The sequence below is a fragment of the Danio aesculapii genome, chromosome 19 (assembly GCF_903798145.1).
Source record: "Danio aesculapii chromosome 19, fDanAes4.1, whole genome shotgun sequence".
Taxonomy (NCBI): domain Eukaryota; kingdom Metazoa; phylum Chordata; class Actinopteri; order Cypriniformes; family Danionidae; genus Danio; species Danio aesculapii.
In genome coordinates, this window is record NC_079453.1 from 6,325,627 (window position 1) to 6,339,966 (window position 14,340).

At 36.0% G+C, this 14,340-nt stretch overlaps 1 protein-coding gene across 2 annotated transcripts in view; it reads right to left on the reverse strand.

Moving 5' to 3' along the window:
- chd4a (chromodomain helicase DNA binding protein 4a) overlaps window positions 1-14,340 on the reverse strand; it is a 60,487-nt gene that overhangs the window by 33,528 nt on the left and 12,619 nt on the right. For both annotated transcript variants that reach the window (XM_056479131.1, XM_056479130.1), the window contains exons 6-15: window positions 12,186-12,439; window positions 10,512-10,636; window positions 10,146-10,281; window positions 7,235-7,401; window positions 6,870-7,103; window positions 5,053-5,256; window positions 3,962-4,173; window positions 3,752-3,883; window positions 1,123-1,222; window positions 139-330 (exon numbers count right to left, since the gene is read on the reverse strand). In XM_056479131.1, coding sequence (XP_056335106.1) covers window positions 139-330; window positions 1,123-1,222; window positions 3,752-3,883; window positions 3,962-4,173; window positions 5,053-5,256; window positions 6,870-7,103; window positions 7,235-7,401; window positions 10,146-10,281; window positions 10,512-10,636; window positions 12,186-12,439 — 1,756 coding nt within the window. The remainder of the gene's footprint in view (window positions 1-138; window positions 331-1,122; window positions 1,223-3,751; window positions 3,884-3,961; window positions 4,174-5,052; window positions 5,257-6,869; window positions 7,104-7,234; window positions 7,402-10,145; window positions 10,282-10,511; window positions 10,637-12,185; window positions 12,440-14,340) is intronic.

Here is a 14,340-nt window from a genome sequence, read left to right on the forward strand (position 1 = left end):
TCAGAATAGTTTAAAAGTCCATGTCATTTTAATTGATCCGTAAATCTTTTATAAATGTACTACATCATAACCTGGCCCTTCTGAAATTTCTTTTAAAAACAAAGTGGCAAAAAAAAAAAAAACGATAAACCGGCGCACCTCTTTATACAGTGAATAAAGGAAAACAGCAGTCTGCACAGTCTTTCCCAGCCCCATCTCGTCTGCCAGGATGGTGTCGGTTCCCTGAGCCCAGGAGAAGCGCAGCCAGTTGAGCCCCTCCAGCTGATACGGGTGCAGCGTTCCGCCTGTGGTGTCCAGATACTCCGGCTGACGCTCAAACTTAATGGTGGGCTGCAGAAAGGCAGGAAAAGCCATAGTAAGTGGACTGTGTGGTTGGATCAACCCTTGTGTGCTATTGGGAATGTTTTCATCCACTCTGAGGTGATTTTGAGTCCTTATTTGGCCACAAATTTCTCGGTTTCAACAAATGGAATCAATTTTTAGTGGCAAATCTTATTTTGACACATATTTTGGGAAAATTCTTTGGATTAAAAAAACCTCAATACACCGAGCTATTTTACTACCCTTTCGTTATGTTAGAGGCTGTTTTTGCCCCATTGACTTCCATTATAACCGCATTTTATTGATTACAGACACATGACACCACATAATAATGCATTCCTGATTGTGATCCATTGATTTTTACTGTTAATCATCAGTTACAGTGCAAAAAAGCTTAGTTTCTGGCTTGTACATGGAGTATAGTGTGTGTGTGAGACCTTTGCACAATTACCTTGATATGTTTGAGAAAATAAAAACAAGCAGCTCAGCTCTCAGACCATAGTAAACAAAGTAAGTGTATATATAAATACACACTATAATCTACTGTTTTACTCCATAGAATAGCCAGAAGCTTTTTTGCACAGGCCTATTTAAAGGGTTAATGGTCCCAACTGATGATCAACAGTATAAATTACAAATTCTGCCTCCTCCCAACAAGGAAAACCAGCAACAATCAAGAACGCATGATTATATTTATACATGGCTGTGTCATGGCTTTGCAATCAAAAATGTTGTTATAATACACAAGAGTTAAATGTGCTGTCATTATAGTGTATGGCATAATGAAAAGTGCTTGCTTACATCCACGACAGGATTCTCTGGAGGTCGGTCCAGTTTGCGCATCTTCCCTTTGATCTTCATCTTCTTTCCTGGTTTACCTTCATCACCCATCATCAGCTCCCTTTAAGAAAAAAAAGGGAGGATGTTTGTGCATTTTCTTGCACTTAAAGGAACACTCCAAATATTATTTCACAACTTCCCTTGAGTTAAACAGTAGAGTTTTAACATTTTTGAATCCATTCAGCCAATCTCAGAGTCTGGCAGGAGCACTTTTAGCTTAGCTTACCGTACCACTTTTTCGGCACCCTTTCGAAAGGGTACTAAACACGAGAAAGGGTACCAAAAGGCGGAGCTAGACGCGCAGCTGAACGCTATTGGTTTACAGAGATACGTCATTCGCTTGCGCAACAAGCCAGAATGAAAACGAAAAACCCGCTATGTTTGAAATACACAGCCAAGAGATTACAGCGGAATTATATATACATATGTTAACGAGCCATGGTCGATCCGGGCTCAAACAAACCTTGTCGTCGTCTTAATGAACAGCCACAAAGCTAAAAAAAAAAAATAGAGCAGATTTACCCTGTTCCTCTTAGTTTTTTACGAGCCAGTCTGAAGCACGAGCGGTTTCGCTTTCTTGCTTGCGCTTGCCGCGTATCTATATCTGAAATAAACTTCTTGAGCTGACGAGAATAATGTGCGCTTGATTATTGACGTGCTTTTAAAACCCGATCCTGTCAGAATCTAACAAACGCGAGAGTGAAGCGTGAAGAAACAAAGGAGAAGCCGGAAAAAAAAGGAGCACATTATTTTTCAGCAAACATGAACAAACTGCCATGTATAACTATTATCTTCACCTTTTGGACTAACATGAACTGGGAATGATGGAATTACTGTCTAACAGAGGCTACATGTGCTGCTGAAGAGTACAGACAAGAGGTTTTCACTGACTGTAGGCTATATTTTGTGTTGTTTTTGAACCTAAATACGGACGAAATGTCTGTTGTGTGTAGTTCTTCTGTAGTTGGTAACATATCGGAGACTGTAAGGGGCTGTATGTGTTTATATATGTTCATTTATTTAGTTATTTAATTACAGTAGGCTATTTTGTCATTGATCTGCAGTTATAATCATATCACGTTCATAGAAAAGTTAGTAATAAACATTTATACACAAGTATTTATGTGTGTAAAGCATCCGTTTTGTAAGATGTGCTCCTCATATGATATGCAAGCCACCTGTAAAGCTTTACTGTGGACATTTTCTCGAGCGAGAATGACGTCGACTGAAACTTGCTCATTCACCACACCCACTAAAAGGGTACCCTTGGTAGTGGAAACGCAAGCCTGATAAAGGTGACCCATACCGATCCGAACCGTACTGTAGCATTCAGTGGAAACGAGCCATTAGACCACCCGCTCCTGTTTTAATTACACCAGAGTTACCGACCGCTCCTGCGCTTTCAGAAATGTATTCCCGCACCACAAGAAATCTGGTCGGGTCCCGCGGCTCCCACGGTACAGCTGCGGAAATGCAGACCTCTAGTCTGGTGTGTGTAATTCGCAACTGTCATGTGTGCGCCGCATCCGCCGTGCAACTCCCTTAAGGACGAATTCTGGTTTAGCTTTGAGGATCAGTGACTGCAGGATGAAGAACATTATGCTGGATGCCAACATTATCTCCACAAAAGCTAAAAAGCTTTATGAACCTTTTGCTGACAGCGATGAATGTTTGCGCCTGACAACAGGTTTTGATCTTTGCTTTCGATCTATAATATTGGACTTATTTTTCTACGAAAGTTGGAACTTTGAGAGTGTTTAAACGAGAGAAAAGTATGAAAATGTTAACGCCCGTCTGAGAAAACTGTATAAAGTGTGTAGTGAGGGGTTTTACAGCCTTAAAACATCTATAATAACTGTAAAAAATTAAAGCGGACTACTTAAATACGTAACTTTCGCGAATAACGAGGGACCACTGTAGATACAAAACTACAATTTTAACTGAACAGAAAAGAAAACAAATTCTGAATATTACAACAAAACCTGACAAATTCAAACCAGAAACTTTGATAAAAATACTACTACTACTACTACTACTACTATACTATTAAAACAGACATTAACATTACATAATAAAAATCATGATTAGGCCCACATGGAATCTGTGTGCGCAGAATTCCCCAGATTTTTAGCTCATCATTAACCCTGTTTTTTTACTTGAGTGAATGTGTGTAAATCTATATTTATTCACTTTTTAAATTAATTACAGTAATATTATTGACTAATATGAAAATGTTCATCTGATTTTTGTGCAATACGGTTTGTACAGTAATATTTTCTGTCTTTTAGTAGAGATATTATATGAGAGATTTGCTTTGTTTACCAAATAAAGTGACTCTTGGATTGGAATTGGATTTGCATTTTAAACATTAAATAAAAGTTAAAAAGATTATATTTTTATTTCACATATTAAGGTTTTTGTTATGATACTCCCAAAATAATGCCGCATAAATCTGCAGATTTTTACCAAAATTCTCAGCAGAAATGGCAAAAAACGTCCGCAGATTCCATCTGGCCCTAATCATGATGTAGCTGGTGCTACTCAAATCACTGTTTGTGTTGTCAACATTAGTGTCTATGTACATGTATACCTGTGGTTCCAGTACTGCAGTTTATACGTGTCATACTCCGGTAAATCCATGTCCTCCAACTCCCATGTGGCCTGATCATATGTTAAATCCCTCCATTTGATGAGGTAGTGACAGTTGTTCTTCTTGTCCACACTAAAAACAAAGAAAACAGAACGGGTAAATCCATACAATCGATCGAATACGAGTCCAGAGATGTGGAGTTCATCTGACCTGTGGTTCAGGATTCGGTGAATGACCATCCACTCCATCTTAATGCCAAAGCGGTAGTACTTCTCCTCCATCCGTGCGTATGTGGGGTCTTTTTTCTTTCTCTTGTCGCTCTTCTCCTCTTCTCCTTCACCTCCGAAGTCTATGGGCGGAGGCTCGTCCATGTCATTCTTGCGCTGGTAGTTTCTGAACATCACTTGACAGTGAATCTCCAGCTGGAAACAGCAAGAGAAGTTGAGCTTTAAAAGTTAAGACTCAAAGTAAACTAAAATAATTCCGCCAAAATTATGAATTTAAAATAATACATTATAAACTTTTCTTTGGATTCGCAAATAGTAGTAATGACAAACATTATTTACAACAATAATTCAACTAAATATTGCATTTTGAACACCCAAATTAGTCATAGATGCACTGTATAAAACTGCAATACAAGCAAGAAAAATATTAATTTATGGATATTAGATGACAAGCCAATATATGCACTTTACTACCAAAATGTAACAAAAATATTTGAAATACTGAAAAAAGTTACAAATAAAAATACCAATATAAATTGTAAAAATTTTTAAATAAAATAAAATATGTTAATTATTTTTTAAGTATGATTAAATCTGATTTATTCATTTACATAAATTCCGAACACAAAGTAAATTAAATTGTTCATTTAAATGTCTTTCCTTAAAAAAAAAAAAAAAAAAAAAAAAAAAAAAAAGCCATTTACATAAAATTTTATAAAAACCACAAAAATATTGTGCTAAATTATACTGTGGATTTCTTTTAAACCATATTTTTTAAATAATGCTAACCAATAATACAGTTAAGTACAGAAATTTAAAACTGACTATAATTTAAAAGATTTTTATAAATTTTACAGCTAAAATGCATTAAAAAAATAGCATTTAAATATTTATACTAAGTATATTACGTAAAAAAAAGTACAAATAAATAGATTAGATTACTAATAATTAATTTTATTAAAACGTATTTATTGTTAACTTATAGTTAACATTAAATCAATAATTATAAAAACATTAAATCAGTATTTCTATATTAATTTTAAACTATCATGGACCAAGTGCAGTGAGCAGTACCTGCAGCTCAGTAACCCAGGAGCAGTGCCAGTAGGACATATTCTGCCATTTAACGAAGAACTCTCTCTCAGGACGTCCAGCCAGGGGTGTGGGGTCAGGAGCATCAGCTGGCAGGTCAGAGGGACGCGGGACAGGGGTTGGCGGAGGAGGTTCAGTCCAGCGCCACGTCAGAATCTTCTGCACTTTACCTTTCATAGTGGGACACTGGAGAAACAAACATATGAGGGTGGTTACTTTCACCATCCACTGAATAAAGATTAGCATGGCAAGAGTCTGATCTGGATTTCCTAAACGGATTATATAGAAAACAAATCTATGATTATTTCAATTTATAATGAGTCTAAAAAGAGGTTAAAGTGGCAAGCATTCACATTTTTGAGCATATTTAATTATGTGAAATATAGTTTGTGTTATTTTTACATATCATGAAGTGCTAATTTATATTACATATACAAAAATTGACTTAAAATAATAAAAACAGAAATAAATAATAACAGTTTTATTTATATGCAAATCATTATTACAAAATATATTTTTGTACATATATGTATGTCCAAAAATATATGTATGTATATAGCAAATAAAATTATATTTATGCAATTAATTATGTTCATGTACATGAGCGTTATGCTTTATTTCTATATTAGTCAAACAAAAAAAAAATATATAATAATACAAATAAAATAATAATAATTTAGGTTCTTAAGTCAAATATTTACATGCAAATAATTATTAGAAAATATAATTTTTTACATTTGAGTCCCAGTTATTTATCCAAAAATGTAAGTCAAACAAAAAAATGTTTATTTATGTAATTAAATATGTTCATGTACTTGCGCAATTGTTTAATTTATATATTAATCTAATAAAATAAATAAATATTTAATAATAAAATGAAATAAAAATAATAATAATAATTATTATTATTATTACTACTGTTATAAAGTAGGTTCTTAAGTCAATCATTTACATGCAAATAATTATTTGAAAATATATTTTTCTACATTTAAGTCTGTTATTTATCCAAAAATATAAGTGTGACTCTGAAAAATATATATATTTATGTAGTCAATTATAATCATGTACTTATGCAATAATACTTAATTTATATATTTGTCAAAAATAAAACAATTAAAAATATAACAGTAATAATTCAAAAGTAGGTTGCCAATTTAATTATTTATATGCAAATAATTATTTGAATATATATTTTTGTGCATTTAAGCCCCAGTTATTTATCCAAAGTCAGACAAAAAAATATATGTAATCAATTATGATCACGTACTTAAGCATTACGTTTTATTTTTATATAAGTCAAATAATAATAATAATAATAATAATAATAATAATAACAATAAATGTTTATATAAATAATTATATTAATATTAAATATTTATACATAATGTTTGTCATAGTAATATCTAAAAATATACGTTCCATTTAAACAATAAAGTTATATTTATATAAATACATACCTGTTATAAATGTATATTTATACAATCAATTAGATGTAACACTTACTGTACAATTTACTAATAACATGCATGTTATACAGGAGTTTATAAAGGAAACATAAAGGATGGAGAACAATTATACATTTCTTTAATTTAAATATTTTATTCCTAACACAAATGTAAGTTGAGTCCTAATCAGATGTTTAGTTTTTAAATTTAAAAATAATATTCGTCATGTATATTATAAAAATGTATATATGTGCATAATATCTCATACTAACATTTATTAGCAGTCTATTATAAAATCAATGTCTTGAAAACAGTCTGACCTCTGACCTTTAAGCTCTAGCATGTTTGACTCACAGTGCAACGAGGGCAGATCCACTCTCCGTTGGGGATCTCTGGCAGCGGTGGGTTCAGGCAGTGGATGTGGTATGACGAGGGGCAGGAGTCGCAGCACAGCAGCTCTCCGCCGTCCTTACAGACTCGGCAGAACTCCATGTGATGGTCGTCTTCTTCGGCCTCTCCTACTGCCTCGTTATCCTCCTCACCCTCAGACGCGTCTTCACGAGCCTCCCACTGGATGCCCATCTTCTCCTGGAGGAGCAGGGCACGGTTTAACACTTACTTTTTACTGGCATATCTATGTTAATTATGTGTTAATTACGCTCGTTGGACAAAAATAAAAGGGCAAATGATGCAATTTGAGATTTATCCAGTTCACTCACGCAGTGTGGACAGCTCCAGGTGCCCTCGGGGGCCTTCTCCATGTCGGGGTCCAAGCAGACCATGTGATAGGCCCGTGGACAGGTGTCACAGAGAATGATCTCTCCTCCCTGCTGACAGACCTCACAGTAATCCTGATGATCCGTCTCATAGCCATCGCCATCTTCATCTGCAAACAGAGAAAATAGGTGAGAGACTGATGGAGTAGGGCTCTTTCAATTCAACCACGCTGAAAAGGAAGATGCAATCCCGTCATGAAAATGAAAATGACAGTATAACCAGGAACAGCGAGGACCTTTTGGATGAACTAAATAAAAGGCAGTAGACTCAATCAAATCGTGACAAACTAGCATGTGTGAATACTAAAATGCAAAGAGACAAACGCTGCATGTGTGAATGAGCGGAGCAGTTTCATCTACTGGACAAATCGCTCAGGGTTTTGTGTGTCTGAATTTGGGAAGCAACAAAAGTGAAAACTATTGGTTTTTAGTAGGGGTGTCAAAATTAATTGTTTCTTCGGGGCACTGCGATGCAGATGCGGACAATTCGGTATCGGTTCAGTAATAATCATAACCGGTTATTATGTACTGACGTCATTTACCTCATATGCGCCCTGTCGCGAGGTAGGCGAGCGCGGGTATTTACAACACTCCTGGCGCCAACTGTGCACAATTTCACTGAGTGTGTGTGATTTCTGTACTTTCACTGACAATTACAGTAGAAGCCCCTATTTCTCTGCGATTGAGGGAATGAAAGTACTCCATTTCTCTCTCTCTCACTGTGGCCCATTTCACCTGCTGGAGTGACTCTTCCTCCCCTCTCTTTTCCTCTCGGCTGTATGCATTCCCACGGCTGTACCTGTGCATTGTCGCGGGACCCGACCAGGTTTCATGCGGTCGGTAACTCTGGTGTAATTTTAACAGGAGTGGGCAGTCTCACAAGATCGCACCCGAGCGAGCGAGCAAGCAAGCGCGCGTAGCGTGTGTGCGTTTGTTTGGTGCTGTCTATGTTTGTGTATGTGTGTGAATGAGAGACAGTGTGGTGCTGTGTGTCCGTGTGTGTGTGCGCGTTTATACAGACAGCTTGTTAAAACCACCCCCCAAAATATAACACTGTGTATGAAAAGCATCGTCAATGCACCGTGATGCACCAAGATATCGAATCGAACCGAATTGATGGCATGATAATCGTAACTGAACCGAACCGTGAGACCAGTGTGGGTTCACACCTCTAGTTTTTAGGATTCTCTATTTCTATCAATCAGATATGTTTTCTATTTACTTAAATCCTTTTAAACATTAAATTGAGGAGATTTTGAGGCTTAATTTAGCCATATCTTTCAGTGTTTCAGCTAATGGAGTGATTTTTGGTGATCAACCTTATTTTGACACATTTTTAAAAAATGCTTTGGAATTATAAAAAAAAAAATAAAAAAAAAAAAATAATAATAATTTACCATACACTCTGGGCAAATTTACTACCCTTTCCTTATGTTCGGGGCTGCTTTTGCCCCACTGACTTCCATTATAACAATTTGAGCAATACACAAGAGTTAATCTGCGCCAAAAAAACACAAATTTTATGCAATTAAGACACAATAAGATGTAAAATTCAATGCAGGAAAAAATGAATTGCAATAAGAAAGAAATTTATGATTTAAAACTTTGCTAATTGTTGTTTACCCATATGATTTCTATAACTTAGACATGCTTTTTATCAACAAATTGTAATAATCAGAATATAATCATTCAAAAGGAACACAGAATCAATAGGATGGAAAAAGCTAAATCCAGAAGAATTAACTATTCATTTTTAGGATCTTTATCAATTAGACATGTTTTCTATTTACTTAAATATTTTTAAACATTAAAAAGAGGAGATTTTGAGGCTTGTTTTAGCCACAACTTTCTCTGTGTTTCAGCACATGGAATGATTTTTGGTGATAAATCTTATTTTGACACATATTTTAGGAAAATGCTTTGGAATAATAATATAAAATATATAAAATATATAAAGGGCACCTATGATGATGAAAATCAACTTTTGATAGCTGTTTGGACAGATCTGTGTGTAGGTATAGTGTGTCCACTGTCATATTGGAGTGATATAAACCTAACAAGTTTTAATTGAACAAATTTCCCGACATCAAAATAGGATCCAAATCCCTGTGAGTGTGGTTTTCCTCATCCACAGAATTGATTGACAGGTGCCATGTCTCCATAATAGCATGTATACAGATGTCCACAAAACATTTTTTGCAAAGAAATAATAAATATAATAAATAACCTGATGGGTAGAATTTTCCCTGATGGGAAATTCTAGACACATTCTGGAGACAACAAAGTCTTATCTTGCATCTTGTAAAAGGGGTAAAACAGGTGATAGGGTTTTTTGTTTTGTGTTTATTTTGGGGAAAAATAATACAGATTTTTTGGAATTCAGACACATTAAGATGTAAAATGCAATCCGGAAACAAATGAATTGTAAAAAGAAACAGATTTATCATTTAATATACTATATACTTTATACTTAGTCAATTTCATTTTTGTTAAATTGTTAAGATTTCTATTACTTAGACATGATTTTAATTAACAAATTTAATTATAATTATATTGCAATCATTAAATATTAACTAAATCCAGAAGAATTTAAATAGAAATTCATAGTAACTCATGACAGCTCAAGTGTATTAATATTTAGTGGAAGATCTCACACTAATTTAGGCTTTTCCAAGTATGTTTAACATGTTCAAGAGCCAAATTTTTGTACAAATCAGTTCTCAAAAATCTAAAACTAGAACATATTTGTTCATTCAAAAAATGATTATAACAGTATTAAGATGCTTTTCCAGCCTTGGCCTAACAGTTTGTCTAATACGTTCACAAGTTTCAGGACAGAGATTAAGATCCTCACCCTTTTTCGTCTTCTTTTTGGGCTTCTTTTTGGCACTGCTGCGACTGCTGCGGCTATTTGATCCATTCGAAACAGATACGCTGTTAATACTGCCGTCGTCAAAGTCACTGTCCACATCAACATCATCCTCTTCACTCTGAAAAACAGAATGTGCAACATGAGCGATGCTGAAAAACAGAATCACAGTGCATTGCTCTCTGCTTCAGTCTAAAATGACTAGAAAATTACTTGGTTGCCGTTAGCAAGGCGCTAGATCTAAAATTAGCACATAGCCAAGAAGAAGAAGAAACACTGCTTGTGGAAAATCTTAAAGCATGAGTGATGAGGCAAGATGGACGAATAATAAAGTAAAACTGAGTGTCTTACAGATGAGCGTTTCCTCTTGCTGTTGAAGCCTCCTAGTTTGATCTTCAAGGGAGCCACCTTTTTGGTTTTGACCTTCTTCTCCTGGGGTTTCGGAGCCGGTTTGGACTTCTTGCGTGCATTGGGACCTGAAATGCGCAAGAATTAGCATAAATTTCCCATGCAGCAAGCAAAACAGTGGCCAAGAAGTCTTATAAAGAACTCCTACATGCCAAATAAAGCCTGTTAGCATATGGAAATCATCTCAAGCATCTTGTTTTATTGAGGCACATTTGCACTGCATGCTAAAGATTCACTTTTTTGGGGGGGTTTCCACTATGTATAATAGATAGAATTTAGTACCACACATGGGTCGAGGTTTCAAGCAAGTCCAACACTAAAATGTGCCTAGTAAACACTGCAGAGGACTGATTGGCCAGTCTGAATCATCTCCATTTGCTTCAATTGATTTACAAACCAGCTAGATTCAAATAAATATCCAGCAAAAGCCCCTGTAGGATTATTTTAAATGCCTGTCACAACTTAAAATGGCTGTATTGTGGTCAGCAGACGAAGTGCAGATGTACTTCTGGTTGGTAATGACATATCTATAATCACACCCACTTTGTAGTATTAAACTACAGTATAAACTTGCAGATTAAAACGTACAAATCAAACAAACATCTCCTAACGAAAACAGCTGATATTGGTAGTTTTCAGTCACGTGAACTGTGCGGAGAAAACCTGGCGAAAAAAGACAAAAAAAAAACAACTGCTAAGCTACACTGGGATTTCCATCGAAACGCAGCACAATTTGGACATGTTTTGTTTCAAGATACGACTATTTGGATCACGTATCAACAGAACGAAACAGAGACATGATCACAAACTGTAAATTGTGAGCATCTGCGATCCATTTACTTCACCCGCAGCCATTTTTCAGGGCATTGACAACCATCATGTCCCTATCAGAGCTTCAATTTGGCGATATTTACATTAATCTTGTGGATATTCCTCAGCAATTTAGCCATTGGTGACAGCATTACAGCACATGAGTGTCTGCTTTTATATGTGGTGTTGGTTCATTTGCTTAGATTAATATTTGCTGGTAGGGAAAAATCTATTCACTTCTGCCATTTATACTTTGACTTTGCATTTCAGTTTATACTTAAATTGCATTTAACCGGCGAATTAGAATAGAACCTGTATAAAAAAGCCTACAAATGTACTGACAGCTTTAAGTTGTTATAGGTCAATGCTGCTACCATTCGGTACAAATCCATGCATTTCTCATTCCTGGTTGATCTTTCTATAAAGGAATTCTGTAGAAGCACAGGTCAGGTGTGTCTCCTTGTCCGTTAGTAATGCTACATTTTAATTGGACAACAATTATCCAGCTTTTTGGCTTAAAAAAAGAGAGATCACTCAGCCGGTGACTTCAATCATGTATTATACTGTAATTAAATATTAACTGCCAAAAGCCACTCATATGGCAGAAGATCAATCAAAAAGATACAATCTAAAACAGTGTTTCCTGTTTTAGTACATATTTTGGATGTCTCCCTTATCTGACCCTTTCAGGTTTTGGAGTCTCTTCTAATGTTCTGATGAGTGGATTCAGGTGTGTTTGCTTAGGAAAAGTTTAAAAATGTGTACTGTTGGTGTGCCTTCAGTAAAAGGGCTGGTAACTGCACTCACCCTTGCCCTCTTTTGTCTTGGCCTTGCGAACAGGAGCTGTTGGTGTGGACTCTGGGCTGATCTGAGCTGCGGGTGCAGAGGTTGGAGTTTCCGGTGGCGTTTCGACAGATGCAGCGGCACTAGTGGCCACCAGAGTGGTAGCGGCAGCAGAGCCCCGCAGAGGATTGTTAGTGCTGAACTCTCGCCACTTCGCTCCCAGAACCATCATCATCTTGGAAACCGCGATTTTGGGGTTCTTGGCTGCGATCAGAGGCCTGTGGGATTGCATAGAGTAGATCTGGATTAAAGTACAAATGAAATCAAAACTAACCATATTGATTTTGTCAGCTCACATTGCTAGTTTTGTGGTGAACAATTCATCTGTGCATGTCATTAAAAAAAAATTGCCTTTGTAATCTATAATAGAAATCTGAAATTGCACTTCCTGTTTGTTTTTAATACAATTTTCATGCAGCATCCGAAATCACATACTTTCATACTATATAGTATGCTAAGAACAATATGCCAGCCGAGTAGTATGTCCGAATTCATAGGATTTGAAAAACAGTATGTGAGCAGTACCCAGATGACCTACTACTTCCGGCTAGATTCTGAAACACACATCGAATGAGCGCTACGCTCTCCCATGATGTACCACAGGAGAATTTATACATGGTAGTGAAGCAACGCAACTGACGCAGGAAGGTCACGTGGTGATGACAAAATGGCGGATGTAGTACGTCCGAGTTCCATTCATACTACTCGCATTCAAACTGTATGGTACGTACTTTTCTAACGGCAGAGTAGTACATTTAAGTTCAAATGCAGTACCTACTGAATAGTAGCAAATTTTGGACGCAGCCTCAGATTACGTCGGTCTGAGGTATTGGGTGCGGCTACCATACTTAACTGACAGCTCGATGGGCGTGGTTTTGACAACAAACAGAAATGGTGAGCAGTAGCAGTCTGTAATAACTCTCGTAAGATCCTTTTCCAAATCTTTCTGAATGAAAGGTCTACTTTACTACATCCAATCAGCTCGCAGTAGAAAAAAAAACAAGCCACACCCAGTTTTCTCATTCAATATTTCATTTCTCTAGGAACTGCGTCATAATATGACGTATAAACTGGAAGTCGAAAGGAGTGTTTCCTAGTGGGGTTTTGGTAAGTTTTCTAATTATTAAAATCTTGGTTTAATTGACGTAAATAAAATACACTTAGTCCTGGTTCACTTAGTGTTCATGCCGTTTTTCCTCAGGGGACGGTACAAAACAAATCTTGATATGATATATATTTTGCCAACTGAACTCACCAAACACCCAAAACAATTCTGTGTGCTGAACTAAATGTGTGCACCATATGTGTGTGTGTGTAGATATCTAGGGCTGGTTGCACGAGCAGTGCGCCAAGTTAAAAGGTAGCCTAGTTGTGACTTCAAGGGACACCAGGTTACAACTTACACATTTCTAAATATTTCTGTGTTGCACCACTAAACTTAGTTTAAACATAACGCTACATTTCAACTAAATATTTACGGTAGCCTCCCCCATGTATAACGGTAGAAAAAAATTGATGACCGCGAGATTAGTTTACATTGAGGACCTCGCTATCATATTGATAAGTGGTCTTCCTCTACTCTACTGGTCTTCCTAGGCTGACAGCCTTAATTCCCTCCCAAATCTCGCTTTTTTTTTTTTTTTGTGAAATAGTTTAATTTTCTTTCAGGAGTGTTTTGTGTTAGTTGTTTTCATCAAGTAAACGAGAATCTCTTCATGACAGTTTTTTTCTGTTCTTTCATATGTAGGATATATTTTTAAAAATCAAGTTTGATGTTTTGATAACTTTGTATATTCACGGCTCGCGATGCAGGTGTGTGCGTCGTCTGTTATTAGTGACTGACTGTAATATAATGTACTATAAAAATGTAATTTGTCATTTTATTTTCATAGGACAATCATATATAGATGCATTAGTTGCAGAATTTAACGTTTTAAATGCTTTTTATTGAATTTTACGTCATTCAATGCAACTACGCATGACTTTACGCAGAGCTTACCACCTACTAACTATGGTTTTCCTTGGGAACATGCAGTGCAACCAAAGGAAGAACAAATTTAGTTACAAACTAGCTAGTGGTTACTCAGCCCCTAGTGAGGACTTTTTGTTCTAGTTTAAG